General features: G+C 58.1%; 1 protein-coding gene across 11 annotated transcripts in view; it reads right to left on the bottom strand.

Annotated features, from left to right (window-relative positions):
* PHRF1 (PHD and ring finger domains 1) overlaps positions 1–13,847 on the bottom strand; it is a 30,294-nt gene that overhangs the window by 6,839 nt on the left and 9,608 nt on the right. For 10 of the 11 annotated variants that reach the window (XM_027051400.2, XM_027051402.2, XM_027051406.2 and 7 more), the window contains 6 exons: positions 10,986–11,069; positions 9,358–9,476; positions 5,935–6,032; positions 5,569–5,744; positions 4,587–4,716; positions 991–1,118 (listed from right to left, as the gene is read on the bottom strand). In XM_027051400.2, the coding sequence (XP_026907201.2) occupies positions 991–1,118; positions 4,587–4,716; positions 5,569–5,744; positions 5,935–6,032; positions 9,358–9,476; positions 10,986–11,069 (735 nt within the window). The remainder of the gene's footprint in view (positions 1–990; positions 1,119–4,586; positions 4,717–5,568; positions 5,745–5,934; positions 6,033–9,357; positions 9,477–10,985; positions 11,070–13,847) is intronic. The other variant, XM_027051405.2, reaches the window with a different exon arrangement.

Below are 13,847 nucleotides of genomic sequence, written 5' to 3'. Positions count from 1 at the left end.
TAGAAACACCAGTGCAAGGACTAGTCTGCACAACACACACCAGACTGAGTAAGCGCTAAACCCCAGCTGACGGCTTCCACTGGGGGAACAATAGCGTTTCAGAGGTTTTGCCCCAGAGTTGAGGACTACATCCCAACAGCCCCGACCCCCGCAACGCAAAACCACCGTCCGGTGATGTCCATCCACCCGAGGACGAGGGCTGGGGGGGGGCGGGTGCTCCCACCCCAAGCACGTGCGGGCAGCAGCCCCTGGGGCACCCTGGCAGGGAGACGCTGACACACGCGGTCGGCTCTGTTCGGGGCGTGAAGGGCAGTGAGCCAGAGGGCTGACGTCTGCACGGCGGGAAGCGGGCGTGCCAGCACCCACGTGCGGCCGCAGCTTCGGCTTCCCGTCCCTCCAGGAGTTCCGTCTGGACGAACCACCACAGCAGGTGCTCGAATGCCCCGCCGAAAACTAACAGAAACGTCTATGTGAGCGTATACCACGTGCGTGTGTGTTAACCAGGCAAAGGCGACGACCTTGAGCAGGAATTCACACACGGACGCGGCAAACGCTTGGCTACAACTGAGCTTTTTATGTTTTATGTACTAGTGTGCTTTAACCGTCCAGCCCGGGAGCTGGGGTGAGGACAGACACCACGGAGCAGGACGCACAGCACAGGAGGGCGCTCACCGGGGGAGGCGCGCACACACTCTGAAGGCCCGCGGCAGACACGCGAACGAGGATAAGGAACAGCCTGGGATGGCGTCCGCTCCCCACCCTCTGGCCTGTCTGCCCCTCCGCACCCTGCAGGGCCTACCTCTGGGGTGCCTGGAGTTGCACACGACCCCTCCCTCAGGATGCCCAGCTCCAAAGGGTCCTGGCAAAACTCTTGTCCCAGCCCCACCTTTACTCTCTGCTGCAGAAAAGGGTCATGTTTATCAGCGACTCTCTAAGTAAACACAGAAAGGAGGCTTCGTCTGAGTCCCACCCCGCTATCCGAGGGGCTACCTTTGACCTCTTCCCTTTTCTCTTCTTGGCACGACCCTGGCGTTTCTTAGACCTCGTCCCAGAGCCCCTGCTCTTCACAGACGACCTGGACTGGGTCTTCCTTCTTCCTGACACCTTCTTCCGTCTTCCTACAAAGAGAACATTGAGAGTCTGTGCTTTACTGTGCGCCCTCAGGCCCCCACCCCACCCCACCCCACGTGTCCCCCTCCACGGACGTGCCGTGCACTGCCAGGACCCGGCACGCAGACAACTATACGTAGTGGCTTCAGGTTTGTAAATGGAGAAATCACGAAAAAACAGTGCTTCCTCACAAAGGAGCAAGAGAGGGAACGCAGCGCACAGCAAGGACAGAGTGTGACTCTAGAGTTTGCTCTGATCCGTAAATCTGACTTTTGTCACCAGTAAATATTTTACATCATTATGAAACAAAATTAAATGGGGGAAAACAAAAAACAAAAAACCCCCTGACAACCAAGTTAGTAAAATGCAACAAAAGATCTGTGTCTGCTTGATCTGCCCAGAGGACTCCTTCCAACTGACTTAAAAACCACCACGTATTTTCAGTAACACATCCTAGAGATTAAAGCGCACGAACACCCAGGCTTCAGGTGAGTCCGTCTCCTCAGGGGTGCCACCATGGGCTTGGGGGACCCTAATTCTAGGACACTCCAACGCCCCCTGGAAAACCGCAGGGACCTCAGCCTGGAAGGAGGGGATTCTAAGGAGACAGAGGGATCGGCCCTCATGACGTACGTAAGTTTTAATACGCATCAAATGTATCTAGCTCCCTAAGTTCACAATGGGGCTAAAAATCCTAAGCGATCGTGATCGCTGCTGAGGAGGCTACTAGTCACGCGGTGGTTCTGAGAACTGGTCAATAAAGGAAACAAGCCAACGCCTTAAGTGCTTTGCCCACAAAAACCGCAGGAGTGGGAAGCAGCCAGTGCCAGGAGCAAAGGCTCTCTGCACCTTCCTCGGTGCGAGCGCGGGTCTGAGCGGAGCGCGGAGCGCAGAGACCGCAGCCAGGGAGCCCAGCAGTCACTGCTGCCCACCCCCCCCCCGCCCCCTCCCCGGGCAGCTGGCAAACGCAAAAGCAAAGAGCTAAGGACGCACAGCTCCACCAGCGGCCCACGGTCTCTGCCTGCCGGGGAGCAGCGCGTACGGGCAACCCCACTATCAAGATGACACAGGGACACTTACCAGGCACAGCTGCTGGTACAACGTGGATCTTGTTTGGCTCTGGATTCAAATATACTATTTTTAAAAATTCTACCTCACTTACGATACAATTAGAACCTTCAATACTAACAGACTCGTGGGGTTAAGGAATTACTGTTCCCCTCCTCAGGTGCAACACTGATACTGTGCTTAACTTAAAAAAAAGACATGGGGCGCCTGGGTGGCTCGGTCAATTAAGCGTCCAACTTCGGCTCAGGTCATGATCTCACAGTTCGTGAGTTCAAGCCCCACGTCAGGCTCTGTGCTGACAACTCAGAGACTGGAATCTGCTTTGGATTCTGTGACCTCCTCTCTGTCCCTACCCTGCTCACGCTGTCTCAAAAGCAAATAAACATTAAAAAAAAATTCTTTTTTAAAAACCAAAAGACAAAGAAAAGAAGGAAGGAAGGGAGGGAGGGAGGGAGGAGGGAGGGAGGGAGGGAGGGAGGGAGGGAGGGAGGGAAAGAGAAGACACAAAGGCCGTGCTTCCAGGGCTCCTGGGAGGGAACAGGTGAGTGAGGGAGAGGGAGGCCAGGCCAGGCTGGCTCCGTGGGGACTCCACTCGTTCGTCCCAATGTTTCCACCACTTTGGCAGAAGTCTATAAAAAGCATTAAAAAACTCACCAGCAAAGCCAACAAAAGAAAACCAAAACAGCAAAAAGGCACAACCAAGCACAGATCTACGCAGCTGCCCGCACACAGGTAGAGTGCCCGCCAGGGGCTTGGTGGCGTGCGCGTGAGGGACGGAGGAAAACCCCTGCAGTCAGTCCTGCCTGCTCAGCGCTGGCATGACCCTGCCGTGACCCTGAGGCCGCTGTCCAATGGAGAATCAGCGAGCAGGCACGGTGCTGGCCCTGAGGAGTCGAGTTTCTAACACAAGGAGACACAGACGGGAGACACGAGGAAAACCTCAGGCACGGTATGACCGTGGTGTGGATTCCCCAGCTCCAATAGCTGGGAGCGATGACCGACCCCTGGCAGAGAACTCGCATGGAGCTCAGTTTGCTACTGTAAGTCCTGCTCCAGCGGACAGGAGAGAGCATCCCCGAAAAAGGGGAGAGGCCACGCGAGGCACGCGGACACAGGTGGCCACTCCAGCACAGCCCCAAGCAGGAAGCTGGGACAGCACCGGGTCTCCTCCCTGACGGTGGGGGACACAGGGCACGTCCAACACACACCGAGTCACAAGAAAGCTCACCGGCATGGTGAGGACACACGCCGCCCGGTCCCTGCGTGGGCGAGGACGCGCAGCACTCTGGTTCACAGACTGCCGACAGGGGTACAAAGTGCTACGCGACCTGGGACGCACATCTACCCAATGAGCCAGCAGCCGGGTCCTGCGCTGACCCGAAATGAAACCCTGCCCACAGGAGACAGGTACTCGAACGGGCAGGACTTCGCACCTTTGTCCTCCACGGCCGTGATCACAACACAAAGTTGACCCCGGACAGCAAAGGGGACAAAGTGCGGCCTTTCCGTGTATGGGGGGGCAGACTGTGGGGGTGGGGGGCTCCCTCAACAACAAGCGGAAGCCAGCCAGCCACTGGCACCCACAACCACACACGCTAAGCTGGAGCACATTCAGCACCTCACAAAGGTCTCGTTACGTGAAGTCTGAAAACACACCAAACTGACACCCAGCGCTGAGGAGGACAGCAGGGCTGCCTGGCGGGGCTGGGACGGGACCTGCCTGGGACAGGACCTGGCTGGCGGGGCTGGGACGGGAACCGGCTGGGACGGGACCGGCCTAGGACGGGGACCCGGCTGGCGGGGCTGGGACGGGCAGGGCCAAGCCAGCTGGACGTTACGTCTATCAAACCTGGAACCACACGGAGCGGACACACCACATTCTTATCTCGATGAAGTGGACTTTAAAGACCTCGGATCATAAGCCGTGAATAAGACAGGTGTCTGTGAGGCCTCACTGGTCACACGTGATGGAGCAGAAGGAAAGGGGCCCCTGGGAGCACAGTGCTGACTGAAGAACGCACAGCTTGGAGACACGTGGCAAGAAAGCAATGAATTAATCATTGTAATTGCTCCCACACAGCAAAGTCCAGGACCGGGGTCTTCCTGATCTACTGTGGCATTTAGGGAAAAGAAAAGGCAATTCTGCCAAATTCTCCAGAAGCTTCCTACCCAACGACATGAAGGCCAAGTGGCCCCGACACGCACGCAGAGAGCACGGCCGCAGGGACCTCACCGCCCACAGTGGGTGTTCGCAAGGATGACGCGGACCAGACCCAGCTGGCCCACAAGACGTCCGTGTGCCACTTCTGCTACTTGAAAACCCAGGTGACGGCGGCAGGAGGGACTCCAGGGGAAGGCCCTGCGGGGCGAGCGTGCGGCCCTCACCAAGCCAGCACACCCAGGCTTACCTGCTCTCCTCCTGCGTTTTGCGGGGGCTCGGGGCGCCACGGGGCGCTGGTACACGGCAGTGCTCAGACCGGCAGCGACAGCCTCAATGGTCTCATCCAGCAGAGAAGACATGAGGTACCGCGGGACATGCTACACGAGAAGGAGGGTGCCGTCAGCAAGGCGACTGCCCTCAGGCTGTTCATACCGCCCGCTGTGCCCCGTGAGGACTCTGGGCAGCCCTGCTGGGGAGCCCTCGAGGGTCAACCCTGCACACGCCCCCGCCAGGCTAACCGCAAAAGCCAGACGGCCACCAAGAGCTTCCTGTGGGCACTACGGGGCCGGGGCGGGGGGGGGGGGGGTGCTCCTGAGAAGCAAGTTCAGGGTGAGAATAAAGAATGAGGGCCAGGCAGGCCGCAAGGAGCCAACGGCACAGCCAGTGCCAACGAGTCAGCACATCGTGCCGGTGCACAACCAGCCGGCACAGTCTGGGGACCGGAGAGAAGAGATCGAGGGACAGAGAGGAAAGAGCAGCCAGATGCAGGGCACCAGGTGGACACAGGAGCGGGTGATGGCGTGGGGGCACCAGCCCCCACAAAGTCCTCCGCCCTTCCCCATCGGCTGACGCCCCCTTGGGTGAGCACGCCGACCTGTGACAGGCACTGCTGCCCCCGGTTGGTGCTGCTACAGGACGGGGCGCACAACCGGAGGGAGGCTGGAAGGGTCGGCGTGGGGCCCTCCCTGCAGGACTGTGGACTGGAAGAGACCAGCTCTCTGCTCCTGCTCCCTCGGGCCCGCCGGGCTCGGTTCCCCGCACGGCAGCCAGGAAACGCCCGCAGGTGCACGCCGCTGCCCTCGCAGGCCCCACCCTGCCGTCCGCACCCCTCTGCTGTGCCCACCACCCAGAGCATTTGGGCAGCCAAGGTGCACCAAGACGGGGGCGGGCAGCACCCAGAGGGGCTGAACCAGGAGCAGCCTCGCAGCCACAGTGTCGTGCGCACCCACCTGGATTCTCCTGGCGGTGGAGATCCGATTCCGGTTCACGGTCGCTCGGACTCTCTCGCTCTGGCGTGTCCTGGCAATGGCACGGGTCCTCCCCACGTGAGGCCGAAGCCGGCTGGTGGTGGGCACCACGTCAGCCAAGATCAGGGAGACCTCCTCCTCACTCACGGGACCTGCATCTGGGAAGAAAGAAAACCCTGGACTGATGTGGGGCTGCCACGCCCCCATCCTGGCAGGGGGACTGAGTGGGAGGCAGGGGGCATCCCCCTGGAGCCTGGGCTGCCCTGCCGGAGAGCCCTGCAAGTTCTCCCACAAGACGAGAAGCCCCCCGCCCCCCTCAGCACGCCCTGCCCGAGAAGGAAACATTACCAGCGGTGGGAGCAGCTCCAGGGGCAGCACATTCGGGACAGAACCACTCGTCCACTGGAACCTCCTGGAGAGGAGGGTCCAAACATTCCATGTGGTACCTACCGGAACACAAGGGTGGCAGACAAGCGTCAGTCTCCCTGCCGTAACTGAGTGAGCCACACAACAGTCATCCAAATGTGCCCCAAGGCTGCCGTGCACCCTGCTATAGACTGGACTGTGTCCCCTGAAAGCAAACACTCAGTGTGACCGTATTTGGAGATGGGGCCTCTGGGGAAGGGGGGAATTAAATGAGGTCATGAGGGTGGGCACCGTGGACCCAGGTCCTTAGGAAAGGGAGGGACCCAGAGCTCCCTCTCCCCAGCAGAGGGGACACCACAAGCACACAGCAAGAAGGTGCTGCTGGCAGCCTGGGTCGCCTCCCCAGAGCCTGACCCTGAGGCACCTGGAGCCCACCCAGAGGTGTGCTCAGATGGGAGACAGCAGGCTGGTGATACTCCCGTAGTCCTTCCCGGGGGCATGCCGGGGATCTCTGCTCACCAAAAGGGGCCCTGACAGCCCCTGAACCCTGCAGGGGAGGCACACTACGTGGACGGACCGAGCCAAGAAAGTGGCCACCTGACCCGGGCCACTGCGTCCTGTGGGGGCTCTGCCACTGACCGTGGCAGGGATCTGGCGCCTGCCTGTGGCTGGAGGCTCATCTCCGGTTAGCAGACATCAGCTTGCCCTCCCCCAACCCGGCTGTCACTCAGCAGCCCCGAGAGTTTCAAACGTTGACACCTTACACTTCACACTCCTGTCTGAGAAGCTCAGGGAAAAAGAAAGGTTCTGTCTGCTGAAAGCAAATGGAAATGTAGCCTAACCGTGGTTTTCCAGGTGCTTCAATCCAGTCTTCATGGAAAGCAGTTTGGGAGGAGTCACCGCTGGCATGGGCCACCTGCGCCAGCCTGCTCCAAACTTCATCCCAAGACCCCACACAGCCCTGAGCCAGGCAAAACCCCATGCGGACACCCTGCCCAAAGACACGAGGGCAGACTCAACTCCGCTTACAGACCACGTACTGCTCACGGTGCTGGCACACGAGCAGCCAGGGACACAGAATTCCAGGTGGAAGCCCTCACTCCATGAACCCCTTGCCAGGACCTCACATGAGAACCGCAGGGATGGGGGTGAGGGGGCTCCTCCTAGAGTGTAACTCAGCCCAGCGTAAAGTCCTAGGGAGCACCCCAAAACCCCAAGTAGATTCCAGCCTCAGAAGATCCTTCCCTATGTGGTCTCGGGAACAAAATCTCACAAAGCATTCCAAGGATCCAACATGGGCCACCCTACGTTCTCCTCACACAAGCTCCAGGGCCTCAAGCAGAGGCCACTGGTGTGTGTGACGGGTGCCCAACCCGGCCAGCCTACGTCCAGCACAGTCACCCCACGGGGTAGACTCACACCCAGTGAGGGCCACAAGATGCCCATGAGGATGGGGGCATAGCTCCCGTGCCAGGCATGCTGCTCTGCCCAGCAGTCACAGCCCCCGAGAATGGACCGCCTTCCCAGCAAGGACAGCTGTGGCTACGTGATGCGGTGATGTCAACTGTCTCCCTAGTGACTGCCCCTCTATGTTAAACAGAGAAGTTTAAAAAATCAGAGATGCTCTTTATCTTACTTCCTGTAACAACGAAAGGATGTGGCATATTCCTGTTATCTACAGAAAACCTCACGACTCTATTTTCAGAAGAATAGTAGAGTAATTTCAGACTTGATTTTTAAGTTAAAAAACAACCGTTAATGAAAACTGAGCAGACTGCAGGGGTGCCTGTGGGGCTCAGTCACTGAAGCGTCTGACTTGGGCTCAGGTCAAGATCTCTCGGCTCATGGGTTCGAGCTCCACATCAGGCTCTGTGCTGACAGCTCAGAGCCTGGAGCCTGCTTCGGATTCTGTCTCTCCCTCTCTGTCCCTCTCCCACTCTCTCTCTCTCTCAAAAATAAAAAAAACATTAAAAAAACAAATTGAGCAGACTGCAAATATTAAGTCTGAGGACGTGTGGACACGTAAGACCTACACTTAAAGAGCCGTAACGTTTAGCTCCATCAGCATCTTTTTGTACAGAGTGCTGTCCACAAGGCCAGCAGAAGACACCCAAGTTTAGCACTCGGCTGGGGGGCTGTGGGCTGCAGAGGCAGGGCTAGTGACAAGGGTCATAGGCAGGCCTTCTTCCCACCTCAAATGGCCTCTCCTGCAGCATCCAGCTGTCCTAGGCCCTTCCTTCACATGCCCAGAATGGCCATGAACACACCGGGAAAGGATCTGTTTTAGGTGTGAGCAGAGTTCTGAGGGCTAAGCTACCCTCTTGGCCCCAGGTCCCTACGAAACCACATTTCTTCAGCTTCCTGCTTGCACTCAGTCCCATCAGTAAATTAGCACAGGGACAGCAAGAGCAGGGCGCTGGCTCTGTCACCCAAGGCAGCACTCTCCTGTCCGCCAGACTCACAGCCACCAGTGAGCGGGGGCTGTCAGACCAGGCGACTCCCAGAGACCCCATGCTGGAGCACTGATCCAGCACGCGCACAGGCAGAGCCTTGCAAGAAGGGAGACCAGACCGCGTATCTGAGCCTAGCAGGTGGGACTGGAGAGGGAGGCCCCTGGGAGGTGCCTCAGGAAGACAAAACGCACAGCACATGGCATCTGTCTGGGGAGGAAGGCACCCGGAAGGTGGGCTCCGGTCAGCAATCGAAGGGAATAAACTCTGCGCCTCCAGAGGCAGCTCTGGGCCCACCAGGGCTTGACACTTCCTACCTCCTGCTGCTTCTCAGTCCAGGCCTCAAAGGAGCTACCTGTTACCCAAGAGAAAGTTCCAAACCTGCCAGCCTCACGGGATTCTCTGCCACTCGTGCCCCAAAGGAGAAGTTTCTGTAGCCCTCTCACCACAGCCTGGTGGCAGAAAAATTCCTTAGACACCCAGCAATGCCTCCTATGCTGGAAGGAGGCCCAAGAAAGGCTCCCAGGAGCCAGGGCCTGCTGGACACAGGGTCACCTGCCCTCACAGAAAGCAGGGGTCCTGCACAAGCCCTTCTCTGGGCCCCCAGCCCCAATCTCTCACGTGCCCCTCACCTTTTCGCAGTCTCGACGCGTCACGTGCATCTTTGTGAGTCTCCTCAGAATATCTTGGGGGAACGGGTAGAGGATATAAATATAGCGGGAACAAAAGAGCCTGGGAGACCTGCTGGTTACCCACCAGCGGCCTGGGATTCAGCGTTCTGAATACCGGGGGGCGTGGCCCCCCTGAGCATCACAGAGAAGATCTGTGGGTACGAAGCACAGAAGCAGCCCTGCAGGACTTCCCTCTAACACGTTAACACTCCAGTCTCAGAGGCTGGGCTCGGCAGGGACCGGGGCACAAAGGCCTCGTCTGCCTCGGAAGCCGCCGTGCTCACCCTGCGTCACAGCCGTCGCAGAGAAGCAGCCGGTCCTCCCGGTCGCTCCTGCCACACACTTCACAAAAGGTGGGGTCTTCCTCCTCATCCCGGCCGGCTCTGGCGTTTTCCACTGGAATCTGAAACAGAGAAGCCCCGCCGGTCAGCGACAAGCGGAGCCCAAATCCGAGGCACGGCTGCTGGGCCGGTGCAGAGCACACTGAGCCGCCTCGCGACACGCACGCAGGCTCCGTGGGCCCGGAGGCTCTGGGGCAAAGTGCACACGGCAACCACGTGCAGGCAGTTAGCCAAGAGAAACAGCGAACCCAACGGAAAACAAAGGACGACCCATGGAAAGGTCCCGCAGACCAAGCAGGTGGGGACACCCAGGGCAGCGGCGCTGGAGACATGAAGAGGGAAGAGAATAAAAGCCGGAAGCCTTCATTCTCTCGAGAACCGTGGCTGTGGCAGTCAAGTGCGCTGCTGCGCCGTGGCAGCGGTGGTCACAGCTGCGCACGGAGAACAGCCCACTACGGGCAGGCGAGGAGGCGCGACCACCAAGACTCCGTGATCCAGGGTCTGAGACGCACCAGGTGTTCAGACGTTTCCTTCCCCTGCCCGTCTCCCCGCGCCCCCGAACAACATGGCCTCCGCGCTTCTCTCCGTCCGTCCGCGTCAGCACCCCAGGTCACACACCCCACCGCTCACTCGCCCTTTACTCCGGGGCCAGGATGGGACTCGGGGGCCTCCCCAGCCTCCGGCATCATCTGCACTGGACTTGGAGTCACTCTCCGATCTTCCCCAACTGCACTAGCCAGTGTGCCCCCTGGACTCCCCACCCCCCAGGTCCCCGCACACACAGGAAGGGCTTGGGGACATGCACTTGGGTGGCAGATGCTCCAGGTAGGTGAGGACCGGCTACACGGAAACAGAGGCCCCGGTTCCAGGGAAGGAGGACAGTGTCTGGGACAGGTGACGGGGGCCCGAACGAGCAGAAGCAGAGCCGCCACCTCCAGCCCAGCACTGTGCCCACGAGAAATCGGCACACGAAGAGCCAAGTCCCCGCGCATCTATGGCTTTGTGCGCCATGTAAATAAAACGGCAGGCCTATGGCTAGCTGCACGACACACGTCGAAGGCAGGTACTCGAGTCTCTGTAACGTTTCTCCTCAGCAACAGAAGACGTTAACAGGCCCTTCAAGCCTCTCACGAGCAGACAAGCAAAAGAACAAAGGAGAACCACTTCCTGTCCCCAGCCCCCCTGGCACACGGCCCCGCCCCGGCCCAGCACCAGCAGATGCGTGGTCCCGAGACAGCAGGCGTCCTCTCCCAGGTCTGGCCTCCCCCGTGGCTGTCGTGGCCGAAGAGAAGCTGTGAGCTGTAGAGAAGGCTTGTGGGAGCGGGGGAGAGGAAGTGCGAGGGACACGCCAGCTGCACCGCCCACAGCACGCGGGCCCGTCGACAAGACAGCACACCCCTCTGGCCGCTGCTCGCGCTCCAGACACTTCCGCGGGTTTCTCAAAAGCACTTAACCAGTATTTACTCACTTCAGGAAAGCAAATCAGCTTGTGAGCGCACGTTCTCCCATTAGACAGGGACCAACATGATAAGGTGTGGGGAGGGGCCCTCTAGCACAGCATCTGCACTTACCTTCTTCAAGATTTTACCGCCAAACCGAGCTCGAATACAGATACATTTAAATATAGTTCGATCAACTGGACAGGAATTGGCATTCTGTAAGAAATAAAAATTGCATCGGGATCCTATAGGATCGTTTTCACGATTAATACCACATTCGAAATAAAACATTCCCTTAGAAGTGAGAACTTCATCTTACACTGAAAATCTACTTTCTACGGTCCACGTGCCCCGTGCCGAGTGGCTGGGAGCACAGCAGCGAAGCCAAAAGACAAACCCCCACCGTGCAGGGCTGCTCTCCTGCTGGGGAGGAGGGAAGGCAGGCTAGCTGTGAGCGCGCACATAACATGCACGCACGTATGCGCACACACGCGCACGCATGGCACGCACGTGCTAAATGCTAGGCACAAAGCGGGATGGGGGCCTTCCTGGGCTGGCCTCCAGCCAGGACAGCAGGATGCTGGCCATTTCTGCGTCCCCTACCCCCTGGGCCACGGTTCTCCGCGTGCACGAGGTTGCTCAACATCTGTTTCTTAGCAAATGCTGGTATTTCTTCACATAGTGTGGCCGGCTGCCCATCAAATGTGACAAATGTTTCTTCTTTACTAATACGGTTTGGACACGTAGAAGTTTGTTTTAAAATACCTCTATCGTGCAGATCATACCCAACAACGTGCACTCGAAACCTGACAAATTGACATCTGTGTGGTCAGCACCAAGCCCTCCAGCCCCTCCCACCCACCCCTGCTCCGTCCCCTGGGGCTCCAGATGCCTGCCCTCAGGACCGGGACTCCAGCTGCACACGCCCACTCTTCACCAGCAGGTGCGTCCAAACGGTCGACGGTGGTCACCGGTTCCCGTGCCGTGTCCCACGCGGCGGGTAAAGACAAGCCGCCCACCCACCCGAGCAGGGTCTGCGCAGACGGACTCCCATCCTCTCGCCAGCTCACAGGGCAACGGTGCATGAGCCACGTGGCTGGACACGTTACACCACCTCCACTCTGAGAGGTCCAGGGGCTCCCATCCTCCCGGGTCTCTGGTCTACACTGCGCTAAGCCTCCTTCCCTGTCCCGACAGTTCCCGCATTTTCCCACGAAGGCTTCAGAGCACCACTTGCTAACTTCCAATCCTGGGGGGGGGGGGGGGCGGCGCGAGCGGGCCCCCTTCCTCTCCATCTCTCCCACATGCCTGGAGAGCCCCGCTCCCCGCAGTGTGAGATGCTACCTGCTGTTTGCCGTGTGTGGTTGTCCCTACGAGTCCCCACCACGCTCCCGGGGCCTGGTGTCCATTCCCGGACCAACCTGGTATACTCACCGGAGTTGTACAGATCCTAACAGCCGGCATGCGACTACCCTTTTTCAAAAGGACTGCCAATTCTTGGCATTTGCTTTCTCTCCTCTACGAATCTCACAGCCCTGCTAGGCCCTGATGCTCTGGTTAGGGTGGCAATGAACTTATACACGACTGCCATCTCTCTGAGGTGGGATTTCCCTTCCAGAAAGTGCTTTCTTCAGTCAGTCTCAAAGGTTTTAGAAAACCTCTCTAAAGGTCTCATGTGTCTTTTCAGGACTTACTTCTATGTATACTGTAACTTTTAATCTGTATTAATCTTGTGTCTGGCAATCTTTCTGAACTCCACATTACAGCAGCTCCTCGGTAAGATATCTGTATCGATAACTTACTACTTGCAAATGATAATTTCTCCTACATGACACTTACACCTTTGTTTTCTCCTCGCACTATTCCAGTACAACATCGACTAGGAGACAACCACCACCTGGTGGTGTTCCTCCATTTCCAAGGCTCTGCCCGCCACAAAAACCTAAACCTTGATCTGACGTGTGCTATGGATCCAGCGCCACAGACCAGGAACTAGTGGCATCAGGACGGGGAAGCCCTCAATCGACAGACACCATAGGGAGCCAGCAGCCACGTGGCCATGAGGACGGGTCACACAAACTCCCACTGGAGACGCTCTGAGCTCTCTGGGAAAACGGGGAGCAGGGCTGGGGTTAGAGGCTACGGTGCTGCTGTTAATCTCGCTGAGTGAGGTGGTGGCATGGAGGTCTGCCACCCTCACACTGCGTCCATGTTGGTGAACTTACAGGGGAGGGGGGAGAGGATGAGACAAAACACGGAAAGCAGACTTAACGGTTCCTGAAGATGGGGGTGGGGGGCCCACACCACTCCTCCTGTACCATTCTACTTCTTTGAAATGTCTCACAGTAGAAAGTTTAATACAAGGGGGCTCCTGCTTCTAAAATTCATCATGAAATACACCGTGTCTTTCTGGTAAATTCCCTTCAACTGTTTCAAGGATGGCTCCCTTCACTGCCGGTTATGACTCACTGCCAAACTGAATCGCGTGCTTTCTCTGCCTCTTTGAGATGACCCCACCTTGTGAGACTACAGCATACTAGGCTGACTCTGCTGGCCACACACTGCGCCCAGGTCATTCAGGATTTCTGCAGACAGGTCCCCCAGGGATACCAACCCATAAATAATCCTCCTCATCCAATGCCCCACAGTGAGCTTTATCAGCAACCCCAACGGCACACCAACAAAGCAAAGACCGGTCTAGGACCCAACCCTGTGGCCCCAATTTCTACTGTAGAGGAGAGAGAAGCGCCAGCAAAAGGCTAGCAACTGACAGGGTCACTTGCAAGTGGACAGAGGGGGGTGCCTGGGTGGTTCGGTCGGTCGAGCCTGACTCTCGATGTCAGCTCAGATCACGATCTCATAGTTCGTGGGCTGTGCTAACAGCACAGAGCCTGCCTGGGGCTCTCTCACTCTCCCCCGCTCTCTGCTCCTCTCCCATAAATAAACTTAATGAAAACAAAAAGTCAACGGAGAGAGGCCATCCTGAAGGAAGAA

The sequence above is a fragment of the Acinonyx jubatus genome, chromosome D1 (assembly GCF_027475565.1).
Source record: "Acinonyx jubatus isolate Ajub_Pintada_27869175 chromosome D1, VMU_Ajub_asm_v1.0, whole genome shotgun sequence".
Classification (NCBI taxonomy): domain Eukaryota; kingdom Metazoa; phylum Chordata; class Mammalia; order Carnivora; family Felidae; genus Acinonyx; species Acinonyx jubatus.
Note: the sequence above shows the minus strand (reverse complement) of the source record. Positions and strands in the feature narration are given on the sequence as shown.